General features: G+C 39.8%; 1 protein-coding gene across 3 annotated transcripts in view; it reads left to right on the top strand.

The window, feature by feature from the left end:
- The window catches only part of cdk8 (cyclin-dependent kinase 8), a 223,777-nt gene that overhangs the window by 91,134 nt on the left and 109,976 nt on the right, over positions 1 to 22,667 (top strand). For 2 of the 3 annotated variants that reach the window (XM_039745482.1, XM_039745483.1), the window contains exons 4-5: positions 4,064 to 4,204; positions 8,538 to 8,595. In XM_039745482.1, the coding sequence (XP_039601416.1) occupies positions 4,064 to 4,204; positions 8,538 to 8,595 (199 nt within the window). The remainder of the gene's footprint in view (positions 1 to 4,063; positions 4,205 to 8,537; positions 8,596 to 22,667) is intronic. The other variant, XM_039745484.1, reaches the window with a different exon arrangement.

Below are 22,667 nucleotides of genomic sequence, written 5' to 3' on the forward strand. Positions count from 1 at the left end.
AGCTCAAAAATAAGAAAGCATGAAAGCTTTAAAAGTATTAATATCAGTACCTCACTGACAGCATGGTGGGAATATCTAAAATGACGGAGTCTTCACTAATTCCATGCAGACGCACACCCATCTGGAATAATCCTGACATATTGCAAAACAATAAAATGATGAACCTCCCATACTGGAAAAGTAAAGGAATTCTATACATGGAACACATAGTTGAAGGATTGGATTTCATTCCATTTAACAGAATAGTCTCCCAATTTGGGATAGACAAGAATAGATTTTTAGAATATCTCCAAATTAAATCAGTAGTTAAAGAAAAATTTAAGCTTAAAGTAGAATTACAAACACCATCAAGGGTATTAGACTTCTGTAATCTCAAACACCCCAAATTACTGTCTAAAGTATATAAAACATTGACCAAAATAGATGATACAATAGCAATTCCTATAGGCAAATGGGAGGAGGATCTATTAGTTAGCTTTGATCAGACTTTCTGGTCCCAAACCTGTTTAAAAACTTTTAAAACGATCAGAAACCCCAATTTACAACTAATTCAATACAAAATTCTACACAGAGTACACTATACAGGTCATCGGATGTTCAGGATGGGATTTGTGCCATCTGACACCTGCACACACTGCACAGACAACATTCCTGACAGTTATATCCACGCACTGTGGTCATGTCCACCTGTTCAGGGATTCTGGTATAGAGTATGTGAAGACCTGTCAAAGTGTCTGAAATGTGATATCCCAACTTCCCCCTCATTTTGCTTGCTGGGGAACCTAGAGGATGTCCCGATTGAAACAAATTTGGTTCACGTGGTTCTCACTGCCATATGCATCGCTAAGAAAACTATCCTCATAAACTGGAAAAAAAGATAATCTTTGCATTAACCAGTATAGAAATCTTTTATTGGATCATATTACACTTGAGACAGCCTCTGCCTCCACTTCAAATCAATCTCTCTGGGCTCCTTTGATCGGTTCCATCACATAGCGATGATGGAGGGTCATTGATATGGTCCTGCGGGATGCTGTGGTTGATGTGGTGGAGAGTCTGAGCTTGGAGTATCTGGAGGATCCCTGGGGTGGGTTCACTAGGGGGGTCTTGGGCTGGGGGCTGCTGCCCACTCTGGTGGTGCTTGGGTTACCTTGCGGGGTGGGCTTCTGGTGGTTGTGTGTGGGGCCTTAGGGGGGTCTTGACGGTGGCTGCGGTCGCTGCCTAGTGGCTGCAATGCCCCTGGGTTGGTCTGGGTGTGGGCCTGGTGGCTTAGGGTATGGGGGCGGCCGTCCCCGGATGGGGATATGGGTGGGGCCTTGGGGATTGGGTCCTGGCATGTACGCTGCCGGGAAGAGGGCCGGAACGTGCGGCAGTTCCACCATGGGGGAGGGGGATGTCCGGGAGGGGGAGGATCCAGCTTTACCTGGGTGTCTTATGTCTTACTTAATCTGAATGTTGAGTAAATGTGGGGATGGGAGTAAATATTCTGCTGGGGTGGTGTGGGTTGGTGGCCTCAGACTCCGTGGGGCTCTGTGATGCTGCTGCTTGGGCCATGGCTAGATAGGCTGGGGCCTCCGTGCCCGGGTGGATTTTGGGAACGGAGGTGCCTATTGGGGCCAGTAGGGGAGCTGGCTCCCTGGAGGGCTCAGGCCCCTCAGCCGTTCCTCCCCATCCTCAGACATTTCCCTCCTCCTGCTCCTTCACATCATCACACAAACATGCACATAGGGCCTTGGGGTGTGGGTAAGTCAGGGGGTGCGGGTATGGATCCCGTTCCGCAGTCCTGTGGCAGCCTACACCCCAATTTTATTTGCACATTAAACACTTCCACAAAAAACATTCCACACAAATGCACACTTAGGGCCTTGGGAGTGGGCACACTCAACGGCATCCGGTGGGGGGAAATTTCAGCCTCACTCCGAGTGCCGGTGTCCACTTCCAATTTTAAACTGCACCTAGTCACGGAGAGTTTTGGGGGGGAGGTGGGGCTGTGTGTTGGCATCAGCTGGTGTAGGCCACATGGTGCCGGCACTGCCCGCGCCCCCCCAACCACAAAATGCACCTTATCAACACACACCAACACTACATTAGAGCAGGCGGAGGGAGACTAGAGGTCTTATTACACCTCTGTTCTCAGTTAGCTGCCCGGGCTGGAGGCTAGGAGTGGGAGCTGGCCGTCTGCCTGTGGTCTGGAGTGGTGGGTTGCTTTGCTCTACGTTGGACGGGGTTGCCTGCTCACTATTACCCCTGCGGAACGGGGCTAACTCTGACGTCCAGGAATGGCTGTACCTCAGGTACGGCAGCACCGGGACCAGAGTTAGGTAGGGTGTGTGGGGAGTGTGAATGGGTGTCTGGCGTACATCCTTGTAAGTCTTGGGTTGTATGTGTATGTGAGAGCATGAGGGAGGGAGTGTATGACTGTGTTTGTGTGTGACTGTATATGTCAGGTGGGGTTTTGGACTCCTCCCCTCTCCTGGGACATCTGGCAATACTACAACATCTTTGCCTACCCTCCCCCTGCCTTAAGCATCTGTCTGGTCGCTCCCGGTGGCTGCCTGGTGGGATCTGGTTCCCTGGGCTCTGTTGGGTCCTCGGCGGGTGGGTCGCCCTGGGTCCCGGGCTGCTGGGTTCCGGGCCCGGCCGACTCGGGAGAGCGGCTGCGGGCGGCCTGAGGGCTTGCCGTTGATATCTCCCGGGACTCTGCCGGCTGCTGGTTGTGACCCCCGGGGTGATCCTCTGCGCCTCTCGAGTGGGGGTTGGGGCTTCTCTGGTGACGGCCTCCCTGGGGTCTCCGCTCTGGGGTGACCTCTGGATCTCTGGGCTTGGAACTCCCTCCATCTTCCGCACGTTTTGGGGGCAGGTCTGTGGCCCTTCACACTCACTATTGGATGCTCCTATAGAGAAACCTTACACATACAAGCGTGTACGCACACAGGTGCTCACATGGTGATTTCATAAGTATGACTTGGACATCTTCAGCACATGATCTAAGGTTGTGGTGGCCCTAAATGCCTCAGTAATAATTACTGTATGATTGTCAGCAAACATTTTTACTTTTATATATCTTCATGTAGCTGATGCAGCAATGTTTTTGTCTTGTGGTCCCCCCTCCCCTCCTCTTTCTGCAGGTCTAGAAGCGGATTCTGGTTCATTTATTGTTTATTCTATGAAACCCCTTCCCCCTTTACCTCCATCTCTTCCTTCTCTCTCTTCTTTTTCTTTCACTTTTGTCTCCGTGTCCGGTTCGAATCTTAAAAACATCTAAAAATATTTTTAATAAAGTTTTGGTATCAGGCGTGACGTCAGCAGAAGCTGTAACGCTCCACCTGAGAGAAAAACTGTAAGGCTAGTCGCCAGCATTCAGACATCAATTCTGATTGCTTCACAGCCGAACAGGACATGGTAAAAAAAAAAAGGAGTGTAGTGAATTGCCCATCACCACCCCCCATTCAACAGGCAGCCATCCTAGGCATACTACAGTGCTGCCCCCCGCCGCCCTGTTCACCCTCAGTGGTCTCTGTTCAGCCACAACCGGGACACCGCTTGCAGCATCACCAGCCGCCCACCGAGAATGAACGGGGAAGCCGTATATGGTGGGCGGACCATGAAATCGCTTGCCGCCCGGAGCTCCCCAAGGGACACTACACTGAACGAGCAGCGAAATTGTTGTATATTTTTAAAATGCTGAAAATCTTAACTGTGTATATATATTTCAAAAGTTTAAAAGCCTAATTTAAATAAAAGTAAATACTTTTTTCATCTGATATTTTTTTTACTTTTACTCAAGTTAATGTTTGGATGAGTACTTTTTCTGAAGTATTTTTTTTGTAGATATTATTATTATTTTCAAGGAAAAAATAATACTCTACTCTGGATATGTATTAGAATAGTATTTATATTTTGAGAAGTTAAAGCTGTGATATTTAATAACAATAGTGTTCTGGGAAATGTTTAAGTGATGATATAAAATTTGTTTGTTAATGCCTTTGAATCGAGAATAAATTATTCAAATGCTCAAACTTGCATTATCTATTTATTTATTTTGTATTTCTCCATTTTTCAGCATATAATTAAATTTCATAGAGCTTCAAAAGCAAACAAGAAGCCTGTTCAGTTGCCTCGAGGGATGGTGAAGTCACTTCTGTATCAGATCTTAGATGGCATTCACTATTTGCATGCAAACTGGGTCTTACACAGAGATTTGGTAAGTCCACTCTTAGAACAGTGATTGAGCAGGATAAATTTCTTTTTCTAGTTCTTGATAGCATATTGTTTTTATTTTATATAGTTAAAGTAATAATTAAAATAATGATGCCAGTGTTTCACCTACCTAATAGTGCAGGCAAGCATCATTTTACAGCAGTCTCGACTTAACAGCAATTTTGCAGATCAAAACGAACACAGAAATTTTAAACTGAATTGCAACTTATTTTCATGTGGTGACTTTTTTTTCCTCCACTTAGAAACAAAGCTGACTAGTTTTGACAAAGATGAATAAATATTAGTTATTACTAACACAAATACATCAATACTTTGTCATTGTTTTCAATCATTTTATTGTTTTGTGTGCATACTTAACTGAGTCAATCTGGCAGGCACAAAGCCCTGCAAATAAGCTTTTTCAAAGGTAATCAGTTGGAGCAGCAGCTGGCTGTTTAGCTTGGTAGTAGAACCCAGTGCTTTTAATTGATAATGCCTAAAGCGCATGTCCCAGCTGTGCCATCTCAGGGAGTATAGATACTGGGAGGGGGAATTCACACTGAAAGTCGGGGTCAGCACATGGCCTGAAGTGGTGGCTATTTTCTTAACATTATGAAATAATACAATAATTGAAAGTTAGGTATCATCCTTAAGAGTTACATACATCTCAAAGGCCTAATTTATATACTTTCTTTAAAAACTACAAGACATATTTTCATTTTAAAAGTTTTAAATATCTCAGAACTGCAATTAGCACTGCTTTGTTCCCTGCAAGTGTCTGAGCATCAAAAAGGCTCATGTGTATTTCAAAGCTACATGTCAGGATCTGATATTGGCGTTCATTTTTCTGTTTGTTTTTGTGTGTATATTGATTGCTTGTAAAATGTTGTTAATTTCAGTTGTGTTAAGGACACATGCCTTTTTTTAGACTGCCAGGTTATTTAGAAAAGCATGTGGGATGTACAAAACAGATGCATTTTTTGTGAATTTAATTTTGACATTGCATAACTTGATAAAAACATGTACTTGTCTTACCTAAAAAAAACATATTTTGTTTGTGTAATTGATTTCAAGGTATTTTAATTTTTTACACATTTTTCCTAAATGTTATTTATTTATTTGCCTGTTGTATTCAAGATGTATTGGATTTTTGGGAGTATTTTACTATAAACCCCGTATTACAATATGTATTGTATCTGAATGAAGTGTATCAGCTTCTGGGTAACCGGATTAGAAAATGGATGGATGGATGGACTTGTGCCAAGACAGGATATATAACTGGGATATTTTGGTATGAATGGTATTTGCCTGACCTCTGATGGCATTATGTAACATATCAGCCCTACTTTGAGCAATTTCTCAGCAGAAACAGCATATGTATTATAATCGCAAGTAAATTGTGAATTCAAGCTGTAAGTAATACAGTATGATTTTTTTAAAAATTGTATACCCATTGTTTAGACTTTAGTTTTAATTATTTGTGTTTTATTATTTAAAATACAGTAATATGGCTTCACTGACATTTTATGAATACATTTACAATGTTTTTCCTTTAAAATTAATTTAATAAGTGTTATTCATTGTTGCTACTTTTCAGGTAGTGGATTTTTGCAGTGGATTGTATGCAAAACGTTAACTGCAGGAAAGGAACACCTTCATAAACCGTGACCCATCTGTACTTTATTTTAGCTAAAGTTTTTGCTTGTTATACTTTGAATGTATAGAACATTACTGTGTCTCATTTATTTTGGTTGGCCACACTGATGGTTAGATGTTGTCAGGTAAAATCATGCAATTATAAACTTGTCATTTTAAATAAGAAGGCTTTGAAAGTAATATTTCGTCCTCTCAGAGTGAGTCTAGGTGGGAGTTTGTGTGTGTGTGAAACTGTGCCTTGTGATGAACTAGTGGTCTGTCTAAGTTTGAATACCATCTTAGTTTTTGGCAATTTTATTAATTTAATAAGTGTTTGATGGTTTGGTATTGTTTTTACAAGGTATACTCAGATTACCATGCGTCCCTGTTTTTTGCACGAATGCTAACAACAGAATATCTGTATTATCAGAATTTGTTGGTAGTCGCCAGTGTGAAAACGTGACCAAATAGTGTGATCCTTTTATCAAACAGTTAAGTACTCAACAGGCCTTTCACAAAAAAAAAAGTACTGTGGATTCTTTAACTGGTATGTAACAGTGAACTGATGTTGTTCCAGTTATTTAAGGGGTGAGGGTTATGCTAGTTTTTATATATATATATATATATATATATATATATATATATATATATATATATATATATATATATATTTTATACACTTGCAAGATACATGTAATTGTGTTCACCAGGTTTTCTTGTAGGAAGATCTACAAGAATACTAGGTTCCTAGCCTCTCCTTGCTGTAACCTATTCTGTTACTGCAGCTCTGAATAATCCAGCTAACAAAATTAATAAACACCATACCATCAACTTTCTCAATACTTGTATCTGGTAAGGTGTTAAATACTTTTTGTGTATTTTCCCTTTTCAGGTTATGTCTTTTCATGCTGAGTCAGTGATTTCTTGTTCAGTAACTGTATCCTTAAGGTTTGTAAAACAATAAGCTGCTATGAATAATTAGTTGATATTAGACTTGTAAGAAATCGGGCTAATAGAAAAAATGGCTGGTTGGCAATGAAGAATACAGCAAAAATACCAGTTAACAATGTCCTTTCTAAGAGCTTCACTTAGATTTCTTTCAAGCTGAACCCAATTAATCCATATTTTCTATGATGACACAGTGCTTGTCCACGCATTTTGAGACCTAAGGAAGTTGTGTCTTCTTTAAATAATTCACCTTGAACCCTTGTAATTGAGCAGTACTCTTGCCATATAAATGCAGGAACCAGGCAAGTTTCATGAACCCAGGGAATTTTTAAGCTCCAGTCATAATTATCCTAAATCGTATTTTCTCAGGCATTACTAAATGTGAAACATTTATTCTAGGTCATTTTTACTACAGAGCATTATCCTAAACAGTGGCCTATTTCACCAAATATAATTGCACCTTAAAAGTGTCTGCACTGTCAGCGTCTTTCATAGGTTCCGTTTGTTATAAAAATTAAAGATGGAATTTTTGAAATTGAGTTTTAATGAGGTTCAGAATAGAGGAATATTAGCGTAGTGTGCAGTGAGGTTTAAGGTGACCACCTCAATTGCACTATTCTGATTAGGCCTGCATATAAATAAAAAAGCAGATGTAATGTCCATCCAACACTTTATTTTCAAAACAGCTTAACAGAGTTTAGAGCTATGGTGACAATCTTTGGAGCATTAAGTAAGAGACCTGAACAAACCCCGTACAAGGTCAAGAGGCCTTACAGGGCCAATAGAAATAGATGAAGGACTACTTTTCTTAGAATAGCAACAAGTTTAGAAAATGTTTTTGGTAGGGATTATGGAGTAATGTATCATGCAATAGGTAAAGCAGCAGTGAGAAGAACAACATTACACCAGACTGATCTACTGAAAGTTAAATGTAGAATAACAGAGAATTACAAGGTATAGAATATTAACACAGTTTAGTAAGAACAGGCCATTCAGCCTAACAAGCGTATCACTCCTTTTCACTTAATTTCTCGAAAAATTAAGTTGCCCAGTGTACTACTCTCTACCTCACTATTTTGGTGTAAGATTATCTGCTTGAAGAAAGACTTCTAACATTGCTGCATAATCCATTAACAAGTTATTTTGTTCCTGTGTTCTTGAAGAATTTATCTTGAAGTAGCAGCAGGTATCCACTGTATTAATTCCCCTTCTAGTTTTAAACTTGTCATCTTTTAATGTCCATTTGCTTATGTTAATAAAGGTTGAACTTCTATAATCTTTCCTCATAACACATACAACAAAATTCTAAGATTAGCCGAGGAGATTTTTATGTTGACTTTCTCTAGCACTGCTATTTCTTTGTTTTCTTCCGGTAATATGGAGACCAGTGCAGTACTGAGTTCAGTTTTGAAGAGCATGCTTTTGAAAATTTGACATACTTTTTATTTTAAAAAATTAAGCTTATGCGTTTAGTGTGATCATATACTTTAGCTGAAAAAAAAAGTTGATTCCTTACATATCTCAGTTCTGTTTTTTTTTAGGTTGCTTTTGCTTCTTTGTCTTTTTCTGCCATTTGAATGTTTGATTTATTCCTACTATATAGAATGGTAAAACAAATAATACTTTTAGTAGCCAAGTAATCAAATGTAGATGAGTGATGTTTAAATAGTAAATTGTTAATCAGCAATATGTATGTTAGGTTGTATTTCTGCATAAACATAATAATTACCTTAAACCATGGTTTGTTTTCACAGAAACCAGCTAATATTTTAGTAATGGGTGAAGGTCCTGAACGAGGAAGAGTTAAAATAGGTAGGTTTTCTATTTATTGAACTGTGATTTCATGTTTTTAGTTTTACTAAAGAATGCTTAAAGATCCATAAACAGAACTGATTATTTAAACAAATATTCATATTTGGACTTTTGGGTTTATTTCTTCTGTTCGCTTGCTGATACATTTATATAATAAAGATATTAAGATCTGTATTTTTATCTTCTGTGTAAGCAGTAATTAAGAAGCTACAGGAAAACGGGCATGATTAGTGAGAACAAGTTTTTCTTGTAACTTGGTACGGTACCAGTATAATCTGAATAGTTTGTAGAGAGATAACGATTCTCAGTTGAATAATGCCATATAATTTTTAAATTTGTCAAATTTAAGTATTTTTTTATAAATAGATTGTACTGCACTAATATATATGGTTTGTTTTTGTGAACATGTTAAGTAAGGACCTGGAGCTAAAATCTGAACATGAAGTTTAAGAATGTTCCTTAGTGTACCTGTTCCTCTCCTTTTTTTTTTCCTTTGCTGGTGTCACTGCAACTAGATACTTGTTTTTTTTTTTAAGACTTGGAGAGGGAAAAAATCACACTTGCTTTTAAAATAATAGAGATGACTAAACTTCAGGTAGGAGTAGGCCTGGCAAAATGTACATCATTATGTTTACATAAACACACAAGCAGGTATCCAGGTACTTTAATATTTCATTTTTTTTGTTTTTATTTATGAACAAAGTACAATTAATTAAAAAAATATAGCAAAACATTTATATTTTCCAGAAAGAATTCATCATACTGATCACTCAATCCCCATTAATTTCAGAGAGCTATATGATAAGAGGATCACATCTAAAGTATTTTCTTATATAGCCCACATCTTCTTACTTAACTGTGGTGCTGTTCAGAATCAGCTTTCAACTTTAAATATAGATCAAACTAATTTGAAGTAGGACTGTCAAATTGGATTAGATTAGATAAGGAAATTCAGAGGCATACAACAGTAGAAACACAAAAAAATAGGATTAAAACTCACAGGACAAACAATAATGCCTATCAATTGATAAATAAAAGTTTGTATTATGTAGATATTTCAAAATGAACTTAGAGTATGTATAGAGTATGATCATTTCAGTAATGTTATAAATCTTTAAAGAAATAGTGTGTCACTTGAAGACAGACTGTTTGAAGCATAATAGTTCAAAGGATTCAAATACATTACCAATATTTGAAACTTTAAATGTCATGGTGATAAGCAACTTTCATATGTTTACTGTATAGATTAAAGAAGACTGGATAAGTGATTATCATGTATAGGGGCAACAGAAAAGAGTTTTTCTCCCTTTAAAACATGTCTGTATCTTTAATAAGTGGTGAATAACTAGATTGCTGGTAAACTGACAGACCAAAAATGATATAGTGAGGAAGCAATAATTCCTTTCCATGGTTAATCAAGCTGGTGTAGTTTCTTGAACGTCTGCCTCTTGTCCAGTATTGCAATGTATAAAATTTGCAACATGGCAACAGAACTAAAGCTAGATTGTGATCACCATTTTATGTATGGCTTTTTAAAATTTCAGCTAAGGTAGGTTGCAGCTGAGATTGACTTCTTTAAGAAATGTTTGCTAATATATATAGGATTGCTTTGTGAACATTCATTTTTTTAAATATTACTTTCCATAGCTTGAGTGGGCAGAACCTAACATCTTTTTCCAGGTTTCTATCATAATAGTTAATTATTCCCAAAGAGTAATCCATGAGAATTTATTAGGACTAAGTCTTTATTTATGCTTTATGATAAATAGTAGTCAACTTGTTTTTTTTTCTTTATGCAATCATAGTCAGTCCCCCTGGAAACCCGTGTTCTGTAGGAGAATATACTACTTTAGATAAGCACAGAAAATTGGATACTAAATATTTGTCTTTAGGAAATCCTGCAATATTATAGAAGGTAGCACTATATCTATTGTTTTAGCAAAACATTTGCTAGGATCTTAATGTTTTTATTCGATTGGTCTATAGGATACGGATTCTGAAGTCTACAGAAGTATTTATCTATGTAAAGACAGTAATTGATGATTGCCCTATTGTTTTTAGTAGAATGTTGTTTTCTTGTCCTTCAGAAAAATATTGCTAACGGTCATAGTGCTAAAGGAGTTGGAATCTGTTCATTAAATTTCAATGGATACTTTTCTGACCCTGCAGACTTCTTGCCTTGCAGTGAGTTAATAGCATATTGAATTTCAGAGAACTGCAAAGGTATCAAGAAGAAAAAAGAGTATCAAGCTGTGTTATGTGTATTTTACCAAAGAAGTCCTTGCATGAACTTCACTGTCTTTACACTGCTAAGGTATTAAAGTATTCTTTGAAAGTATTAATTTTTGTGCTCTCAGATTTTATTTTCCATTACATTGTTAATCTCTGTGATTGTGTTCCAGACATTTGTTGTGCTAAAATTTTAATGGCCTTTTACCATGTTCATAATAATAATATTACATTGATGAGCTGCTCTGTTTCTGTGATAGCCTTAAGATTAAATTCCAGTTGTACTGACAACCTTTTTTTAGAGTTCATCATTTACTGATGCTCCTTATGCATAATCTATTAAAGAAATCTCAGTAATCAGCTCTGATGTCCTTCTAATCTACTGTTTATTTTTAGGTGAAACATTCAAAATACAGTAATTTGTTCTCTAAGCCGTCAAAGTGTTTTCCAGGGTATTCCGGTGGAAATCTCTGAGGATACATTGGTGGCTAAGAAAATATCAGTTTGATAGGAGATAATTTTTTTAAAGTCTCATAAACTAGAATTAATGGATTAATTCTTCAGTTGTAAGTTGCATTCTTGGGGCATAATGACTTGACATCCAAAATAAAAAAAGCATGCTCATAGGATGATATCATGATTGTAAATAAAGTATGAAATTACCTCAGAAGGTAATCTGGACAATCTAAGTGTGGTTGAGCATAGTCACATTACAAGGGTTAGTTAAGGGTGTGGTGAATCCATTTTTAGAAACAATTAAACATGAGAAAGGTATCTGAATGTTGGGTGCCCAACAGAATGTTGACTTGCGAAATGAAACATCAGTACATCAAGTATCCTTGGATCAATCTAATGCAGAAGCATTTTGACTAGAAGAAAGTTTAAAATCATGCCATAACTGGGAATGAAACTTGAACACATTACTTAATAATAACTGAAATAATGGAAATTTCAGTATTTGCTATAGCTAATTATCCAGCTTCACAAAAATGTACCTTCTCAATTTGCATATACTGTAAAGATGGTGATGCAAAACTGTGGATTTGAAGAGATGCTAGACCAGCTATTCTCTAAGCTGGGCTTGTTTGACCACTACCTGTTCCTGAATCTCAAGGGCTACTTCAGTTGTACTCTGATGTTAAGTCAGTTTTGTGAGTGTGGTTGCACTAACTAGACAAGCTGTTTTTGACCATTTGGAAGAAGGATTTTGTGAATGTTATCACTAGTATATTAATGTTCTTGGTGTTTTCTCTTAATAGGTCATGTGCATAAAATGTTTCGATTGCCCCTCAAAGATAATATGAAATAACGTTAAATGTTAATGTAATATTTACAGACTAACATACTACTAACATTTTAATTTGTGCTAGGGATTAGTTAGATTTGAAAAAAGATTGATAATTGATAGGTGCAGGGATTATAAATGAACTAGCCAACCCACGGCGTAGCATACGCCGCATAATCAGGCCGCTTTTAAATGATTTTAAGCACAGAGGAAAAAATAAACATTTGAAAAATCCGTAATTTAATAAACCACCAAGAAAAGTAACATTGCAACAATGCACGCTACGAACCAACATACAATTGTCCGTGACTGAAAACCGGAGGATGTGGAGGCTTTCTCCTTCCAAAGCGAAGGACAGGGTTGAACGGTGCTCGTTCAATACGCACTGCCCACTTATGTGCCCGTCCCCAACTCCCTACCTGAGTCGTTTTCGTCTGTGTACAGTCCACACGCACCTGTGAGTCACGTTGACTGTTAATTTTCCAAACACCGCCTCAGTTGGTTTCCACGTTGATTTTTCATTGTTCTTTGCGGTTCCGGCTGCTTTTTTTTTATATATAATCCACCAAGTCACCCAACCATGTGGGGCTTTACAAAGGGTGGGGACGTAATCAGTGCGAACGTATGACCCGCACGTACTGGGAATTTCTCGTTCGTGGGGAACAATTGGAAGCCACGGTCTCCATCATGAATGGGGTTCAACGGCTTACTCACGCCTCCCCGCGCCGGGTAGACACACGTTGATCCATTCAGTGTAGCGCGCGTGCAGTACCGGACATACAAGTGCATCACATACCTGTTAATGCTCAATCTCACGTGGCTGAAAGCCACTTGTCCCTCTAAGAATTTGGACGCCGACCGCTGTTGGGTCGTGTAACTATTTAGCAGGCGGAGTCTCGTTCGTTTGAAATAACCAGCCAAATCGCTCCACCAACTAAGAACTGCCATGCACCACCACCCACAGAATCGAGAAAGAGCTATCAATCTGTCAATCCTGTCCGTGTCCGGGCCGGGTGAAGTTTCCTGTGTTGAGTCAAATGAAGCGAAAGGCTCCACACCTGGTGGTGCCCTTCTGTCAATTCCTTTAAGTTTTAGCTTTGTAACCATACTCCCCCCTGAACCCAAAGACTTTGGTTACCCGGTTGGCTGCCCAGCGGGTCATGGGAATGACACCGCCGGATCGCCTGTTGCAGGGCCTGCATTGGTGAAGCAGGTGAGACGGTAATGAAACAGAGGCACAGGGCTTATTGGTTTTTAAAGACTGCTTCCTTCATTGGGTTTTAACCAATGCACGAAACGAACCAACACACAGTCGTCCGTGCGGCGCTCAGGGTGGAATGGGAGGAGAGGAGAAGGACATCCACTCCGCTCCCTCCGTCATGCTAGTCTGCTGATTTCTCGTTCAGTATACACTGCCTGCTCATGTGCCCACCTCCAACTCGTCACTCGAGTCGTTGTCGTCTTTGTACAGTCCAGATGCACCTGTGACTCACATAGACTTTTCATTGCTCTGTGCGGTTTTGGCTGCCTTTCTATATATAATCCACCAAGACACCCGACCACGGTGGGAGGAGGGTGTGTACAAAGTGCAGGAGTATCTAAGAAGACGCATGTTTGTTGCGGATGCGAATTGCTGTATGTAGCGTGTAAAACAGTTTGCTATAGTGCACGCGGTCGTGCGTCGTAACCGAAAACTCGTTTTTTAAAGACTGTTCACTTCATTGTGTTTTAACCTCGGTTGTAAAGGACCATTTTAAGGATCCCATAGGATACCCCTCGCAAACAGTTTTACACGCCGCCTATGGCGATTCACCTCTGCGAGAAACATGCCTCTATTAACAGTCAACGTGGATCGGAGCTACATGGGACCTCTATGACAGACGAATATAAATGACGCCGGTTTTTCTGTGTCGTTGCGTCCGAGTTGGTGGGCGTGGCTCTGTGAGTTGTCGTCGTATCCAATGGTCTTGGAGTTGGTGGGCGTGGCTCCTTCCTGCGTGCACCATAGGTGTCTCACTTGTCGGCGTTTAGTGAATCCACGCCCCTTCCGGCGTGCTTTCCATGGTTGTCTTGCCTTAGTGAATTATATATATATATATAGATGATTAGTTGATAATTAATTACTTAATTGTCGGCGCAAACCTTTGACTGAGTCAATAATTTATTAATTAATTTGTTTAAGACTGCAAGTTTATATTTTCTATTCATCTCTTTGGATTAGTATCATCAGCATTTAGACTTGCATGAAAGTAATTGAACCAAACTAGTTTTAAGAAAGAAACTGATACAGTTTAATGATAAATGCAAGGATTTCTGCTACTTTTATCAACATACAGTGCATCCGAAAAGTATTCACAGCGCATCACTTTTTCCACATTTTGGTATGTTACAGCCTTATTCCAAAATGATTAAATTCATTTTTTTCCTCAAAATTCTACACACAATACCCAATAATGATAATGTGAAAAAAGTTTACTTGAGGTTTTTGCTCAATACTTTGTCGATACAGCTTTGACAGCAATTATAGCCTCAAGTCTTTTTGAGTATGATGCCACAAGCTTGGCATGCCTATCCTTGGCCAGTTTCGCCCATTCCTCTTTGCAGCCCCTCTTAAGCTCCATCAGGTTGGATGGGAAGCGTCATTGCACAGCCATTTTAAGATCTCTCCAGAGATTTTCAATCGGATTCAAGTCTGGGCTCTGGCTGAGACTCTCAAGGACATTCACAGAGTTGTCCTGAAACCACTCCTTTGATATCTTTGGCTGTGTGCTTAGGGTCATTGTCCTGCTGAAAGGTGAACCGTCGCCCCAGTCTGAGGTCAAGAGTGTTCTGGAGCTGGTTTTCATCCAGGATGTCTCATTGCTGCAGTCATCTTTCCCTTTATCCTGATTAGTCTCCCAGTTCCTGCCGCTGAAAAACAACCCCACAGCATGATGCTGCCACCACCATGCTTCACTGTAGGGATGGTATTGGTCTGGTGATGAGCGGTGCCTGGTTTCCACCAAATGTGACGCCTGGCATTCACACCAAAGAGTTCAATTGTTGTCTCATCAGACCAGAGAATTTTGTTTTTCATGGTCTGAGAGTCCTTCAGGTGCCTTTTGGCACACTCCAGGCGGGCTGCCATGTGCCTTTTACTAAGGAGTGGCTTCCGTCTGGCCACTCTACCATACAGGCCTGATTGGTGGATTGCTGCAGAGATGGTTGTCCTTCTGGAAGGTTCTCCGCTCTCCACAGAGGACCTCTGGAGCTCTGACAGAGTGACCATCGGGTTCTTGGTCACCTCCCTGACTAAGGCCATTCTCCCCCAATCGCTCAGTTTAGATGGCCAGCCAGCTCTAGGAAGAGTCCTGGTGGTTTCCAACTTCTTCCACTTATTGGTGATGGAGGCCACTGTGCTCATTGGGACCTTCAAAGCAGCATAAATTTTTCTGTCACTTTCCCCAGATTTGTGCCTTGAGACTAGGGAATCTATCCATTCCAAATTCCCGGACATTGTTCATTCCCGCATTCCCAGGAATGAAGCTTCTGTAATTCTTGGGAAACCACAGGGACAGACAGGGAGTTCAGCGTCGCAGCGTGTATTCAAACCCGATCTGACGCTGTTCGTTTTCAAATAATATTGCATGTACTTAACTATTTTAGAATAAAAAACATACATTTGATTTCAGTCTTTTTTTTTATTCAGTTCCATTCTCTCAGTCGCTCACGATCCCCCAAATCTGACAATGCTGTTTTCACATAAAGAAGCTATAACTCAAATGTGATTTATTTGGAGACGCGCTATACTCGAATGTTATTTATATAGGGAAGAAAGTACAATGTCAGGTGCTCATTCAGTGTAATAGGAACCATAGCACAGAGAGATGTGTACACTGCAACAAGTACACATGTCGTGAATGTAGGAAGGGTGTGTGGAAATTGTTAATATTTGAATGTGATGATTTTATATAGCACGGATCGGAAATCAGCAGTTCTTAGTATTGCACCACGCAAGCTGTCGTATCAACCGCCTACTGTAACTTGCTTTATTTTTTCCTCACTTATAGTCTAGAATAAAAGTGCACTTGTTTTTTATTCTTGTACACCAACATATGTTCCTGTGTTTGAGCGACACGGCATGCTCAAAAATAGACGTATAATGCCACGAAAAGTGCACGCAGGCACTTCAGTTCGCAAGCATTGGTAAGAGAATGCAGTCACAAGTTCGCTGCAGAGCTACAGCGCATCTTTATGTGAAAAGATCATTCTCAGATGGGGGGTAGGGAAGGATCCTGAACACGACTGAGACTGAGAATGAAAAGTGAATAAAAAAACCAAACTAACCTTTACAAGTATCATAAATTACATTGGCTGTTACACACTGAAATCAAATGCGTGTTTTTATTCTAAAATAGTAAGAATAAGAGCAGTTTACTTCTCAAAACTGAACCATGTGGGATCGAACTCATGACCTTTTGGATACTAGTCAGTTGCTGATACCATTATGCTATCGTGTAGTAAGTATGTGTAAATGTGGCATGCTAAGGTGGCTTTTTTCTGCAGTTATATTTTTGAATAAAAGCATACTTGTTCTATTATATGTGTACCTTTTTTGGAAGTGTTTGATATTTGGACTTCAGGCTTCATACATTATATAGTTTATGCTTACATTTTGTTATTTACTACTACAATATGAAAAACGTTTCTGTTTTAAAAATGTGTTTACACGGATTACTGTAGAAACGGAACACACGTGAAATGCGTGTATTCCAAATAATGATCTATTCTTTCCACTCTAAAACTCCATTTCACTGGTAATTCTAGTGTTAAGCTGCAGAACCATCTCAAGGTTGATCAGGGGAAACAGGATGCACCTGAGCTTAATTTTGAACTTTATGACATGGTGCATTATCCTGCTGGAAGTAGCCATCAGAGGATGGGTACATGGTGGTCATGAAGGGATGGACATGGTCAGAAACAATGCTCAGGTAGCCCGTGGCATTTAAACGATGCCCAGTTGGCACTAAGGGGCCTAAAGTGTGCCAAGAAAACATCCCCCACACCATTACACCACCACCACCACCACCAGCCTGCACAGTGGTAACAAGGCATGATTGATCCATGTTCTCATTCTGTTTACGCCAAATTCTGAGTCTACCATTTGAATGTCTCAACAGAAATCGAGACTCATCAGACCAGGCAACATTTTTCCAGTCTTCAGCTGTCCAATTTTGGTGAGCTCGTGGAAATTGTAGCCTCTTTTTCCTATTTGTAGTGGAGATGAGTGGTACCCGGTGGGGTCTTCTGCTGTTGTAGCCCATCCGCCTCAAGGTTGTGCGTGTTGTGGCTTCACAAACGCTTTGCTGCATACCTCGGTTGTAACGAGTGGTTATTTCAGTCAAAGTTGCTCTTCTATCAGCTTGAATCAGTCGGCCCATTAACCTCTGACCTCTAGCATCAACAAGGCATTTTCGCCCACATGACTGCCGCATACTGGATGTTTTTCCCTTTTCACACCATTCTTTGTAAACCCTAGAAATGGTTGTGCGTGAAAATCCCAGTAACTGAGCAGATTGTGAAATACTCAGACCGGCCCATCTGGCACCAACAACCATGCCACGCTCAGAATTGCTTAAATCACCTTTCTTTCCCATTCTGACATTCAGTTTGGAGTTCAGGAGATTGTCTTGACCAGGACCACACCCCTAAATGCATTGAAGCAACTGCCATGTGATTGGTTGATTAGATAATTGCATTAATGAGTAATTGAACAGGTGTTCCTAATAATCCTTTACGTGAGTGTATATATATATTCGTATGTATATGTATGTGTGTATGTGTATATATATATATATATATATATATATATATATATATATATAATATTGAATAGTTTACTGTCAAATAATGCAAAGAGTACACAACACGTGTTTTGCCCTAATTCTGGGCTCATCAGGCGTACACACTCACTGCAGCCCCTCTTGGGGATCGAACCTTGGACGTCTGCGTTAGAGGCAGAGCCTTTTTACGTTGCGCCACGGCGTGTCGTTCGTTTATTTGACAGCATGTAGATTGGGGTAATTACATTCATGGCATTCGTAGTCTGAATCACAATCTGATTGTATGGATGGTTACCTACCAGGTAACGCTTGTGGTTGGACTGCAAGTCAGCAAACATCCACCACGGTGCCCTCTTTCAGTTGTGAGAAGCAGATCTTAGAATGGGTGAACCACCCATACAATTCAATTGTGAGCTTTCAACCCCTGTCAGGGGCCTTCATCAGAGGATAATGCTTAGACTTACAAGAATCAAAGGCAATATATATAGCATATTATATATATTCTACCAAAGAATGGTTAAAGAAGAATAAAGTTAATGTTTTGTAACGGCCAAGTCAAAGTCCTGATCTTAATTCAATCAAACTGTTGTGGATGGACCTGAAGTGGGCAGTTAATGTGAGGAAACGCAACAACATCCCAGAGTTGAAGCTGTTCTGTACTGATGAATGGGCTAAAATTCCTCCAAGACAGTGTGCAGGAATGATCAAAAGTTACCAGAAATGGACATGCTCAAAAAATACATGTGTAATGCCACAAAAAGTGCATGCACACATGTCCGTGCCAAATAAATAAAATTCGACGTTTTGAAGAAATCATTTTATGACACGATTTACCTTTATTTATTTACTTACTACCTAAAGTCACAAGTAGTGTGCAGAGGGCATGCTCAAAAATGTGTGTAATGCCATGAAAAGTGCCTGCTGACAATGTGGTAAAGTATAAAGTACACCCTCAAAATTTGCGGGGGTTATGTTCCTTTAGCACCTGCAAATTGTGAAAAACCACAAATTATGGATGTGGTTAAAAAGATGCCTATTTTTATCGTTTAAACCCTAAATATGCTGCCAAAACACTTCATTTTCATTTCAATCTCAGCTTAATACATTACCTAAAAAAATAAATGTTAAGGTAAACCCGTATACTGTACAGCAGGGGTGTCGAACTCCGGGCCTGGAGGGCCATAGTGCCTATAGGTTTTCATTCTAACCCTTTTCCTAATCAGCAACCAACTTTCACAGCTAATTAACTCTTTTTCCGTTCATTTTCATAGCTTTGTCCTTAAGGATTTAGTGCTCTGAGTTGATCCTTTTCTTCATTAAATGAGATCCAAACAGAAATGATACGTGAAACGAGCTGACAGATAACCCACTAAACTGGGGCTTCAAACTCCAACCAATTTCACTCCAACCAGTACCTTAATGAGAAGCCCATTCTTGCTGTTAATTAAATCCATCATTTAATTCCACGGCTCATTGCTGCTTTCCTTCTGCCACAGCAGACATTTCCAAAACTGTTGATTTTCTGTTTTTTCTAAGAACACCATCAATGTTAATTTAAACAAAGGCAAAAGAAGTTAATTAGCAGCAAAAACTGGTCACTAATGAAGAAGATGCTTAGAATGAAATCCTGCAGCAGCTGCGGCCCTCCAAGACTAGAGTTCGACACCCCTGCTGTACAGTACTGTACTGATATGTCACCCACTGTGCTAGAATGCAAAATACCGATGTTACTGTTATATGTACTGTAATTCTTGCAAGCACGTTTTCATTGCCAGAAGCCTTAGATAGTGCAAAGCGTTTCTACGGCATCTTAGGGCTTTAACTCCTAAGCTCCCACATATTTGGAGGTTAATGCATCCCTGGATGCCAAATACTTTTTGCTGCACTTTAAAGTAAATGTCTTAATTCACAAAGAAAAAGTGAAATTTTAATAGAACACATTTTTTTCATGCAAAGAGCGTCACAATTACTGCAACACTGATCATTTTACACACTGCCAATGAACTGTAAAAACTACTTTAGCAATATGTACAGGGTGCAACTGAAGCCATTGATGCGAAGCCATTGATGCTTGAACTGGCTGCATGCAAGCACACAGAGGTAAATGCTGACGCTGGCAGGTTAGTCTAGTGCAGCGGCTCAATCCCAGAGACAGTGAGGCTTTCAGTGCTGCAGGGGCCGGCAGTGATCATGAGCTGGCTGCTCAATGAATGTACGGCACTGACTGATCAGCTCCGGCGTGCTGGTAAATTGCACTGGGAAACGACTATAGCTGGTGGTTTAAGGATTAAAAAGAACAAAACAGAAAACACGAGAACACTCCGCTGGAAATGCGTCACAGGGCAGCAGTCAATCTGCAGCAAGGAGAAATGAATAATGCTGTAGCGGTCCAGTGCCGCTAAGATTCACATCGTTGAGAAGACTGTGATTTATTTATTTTTATTGTGGAGATTCCAGGAGCGCACCCAGCCTTGACCTGACCCGACCCGCACGCTATCACAAACAGACAAAAACAAAGCAAACCGGTAATCAAACAGCAAATAAAGAAGGTAATGAAAACAAATGGAAAACAACGATATTATTCTATTTATATAAAAAGGGTGTTTGGGCAGATCCGAACAACTATAGGCCAGAAAATTTGACATGCATCAAAAGTAAATTATTGGAAGGAATTATTAAGGAAAAGATTGAGTAACACATGGTAAAAACAGCAGTTTTACTGACCACTCATAATGGGTTCAGAAGAGGGAGGTCATGTTTTGCTAACATACTGGAATTTTATGTGGAAACAAGAAAAGGATACAATCAAAGTGAAGCGTATGATATTATTTATCTTGATGTTAAGAAAACATTTGAAAGATGCCTACATAAGAGATTCGGCATCTAACTGATACCAGTGGGAGTTCAGAATTTTATGTGTAGATGGGTACAAAATTGTCTTAGACAAAGGAAGCAGAAGGTTATGGTGCTAGGAACACTATCAGAATTGGGTGATGTTAAGAGTGGTGTCTCACAGGGGTCTCTGCTAGGGCCGCTGCTATTGTTAATATTTATAAAGTATTTCGATAGGAATATAAATAAAAAGGTGGTTAAGTTTGTGGATGATGCTAAGCTAGGTGGATTGGCAGATAATCTAGTATCCGTTTAATCATTGCAGAGGGACTTGGACAGCATACATGCTTGAAGAGTTTTGTGGTAGATGAAATTTAATGTCAGTAAATAGAAAGTAAATATGTTACATTTGAATATACAGGGTGGGCCATTTATATGGATACACCTTAATAAAATGGGAATGGTTGGTGATATTAACTTCCTGTTTGTGGCACATTAGTATATGTGAGGGGGGAAACTTTTCAAGATGGATGGTGACCATGGTGGCCATTTGGAAGTCGGCCATTTTGGATCCAAATTTTGTTTTTTTAATAGGAAGAGGGTCATGTGACACATCAGACTTATTGGGAATTTTACAAGAAAAACAATGGTGTGCTTGGTTTTAACGTAACTTTATTCTTTCATGAGTTATTTACAAGTTTCTGACCACTTATAAAATGTGTTCAATGTGCTGCCCATTGTGTTGGATTGTCAATGCAACCCTCTTCTCCCACTCTTCACACACTGATAGGAACACCGCAGGAGAAATGCTAGCACAGGCTTCCAGTATCCATAATTTCAGGTGCTGCACATCTCGTATCTTCACAGCATAGACAATTGCCTTCAGATGACCCCAAAGATAAAAGTCTAAGGGGGTCAGATCGGGAGACCTTGGGGGCCATTCAACTGGCTCACGATGACCAATCCACTTTCCAGGAAACGGTTCATCTAGGAATGCTCGGACCTGACACCCATAATGTGGTGGTGCACCATCTTGCTGGAAAAACTCGGGAACGTGCCAGCTTCAGTGCATAAAGAGGGAAACACATCATCATGTAGTAATTTCGCATATCCAGTGGCCTTGAGGTTTCCATTGATGAAGAATGGCCCCACTATCTTTGTACCCCATATACCACACCATACCATCAATTTTTTTGTTCCAACAGTCTTGGAGGGATCTATCCAATCTGGGTTAGTGTCAGACTAATAGCGGTGGTTTTGTTTGTTAACTTCACCATTCACATAAAAGTTTGCCTCATCACTGAATAAAATCTTCTGTGTAAACTGAGGGTCCTGTTCCAATTTTTGTTTTGCCCATTCTGCAAATTCAGTGCACCGATCTGGGTCATCCTCGTTGAGATGCTGCAGTAGCGGGAGTTTGTAAGGGTGCCATTTGTGAGTAGCTATTATCCGCCGAAGGGATGTTCGACTAATGCCACTCTCCAGTGAAATGCGGCGAGTGCTACGCTGTGGGCTCTTGCTGAATGAAGCTAGGACAGCCACTGATGTTTCTTCATTAGTGACAGTTTTCATGCGTCCACATTTTGGCAAATCCAACACTGAACCAGTTTCACGAAACTTAGCAAGCAGTTTGCTAACTGTAGCATGGGAGATGGGTGGTCTCATAAGGTGTCTTTCATTTAAATCTTCTGCAATGACCCGGTTACTGCGTTCACCAGACATCAACACAATTTCTATCCGCTCCTCATGTGTTAACCTCTGCGACATGTCAATGGCTGTAAACAAAGAGAAACTTGTAAATAACTCATGAAAGAATAAAGTTACGTTAAAACCAAGCACACCATTGTTTTTCTTGTGAAATTCCCAATAAGTTTGATGTGTCACATGACCCTCTTCCTATTGAA

This window comes from Polypterus senegalus, chromosome 2 (genome assembly GCF_016835505.1).
Source record: "Polypterus senegalus isolate Bchr_013 chromosome 2, ASM1683550v1, whole genome shotgun sequence".
In the NCBI taxonomy this organism is placed as follows: Eukaryota; Metazoa; Chordata; class Cladistia; order Polypteriformes; family Polypteridae; genus Polypterus; species Polypterus senegalus.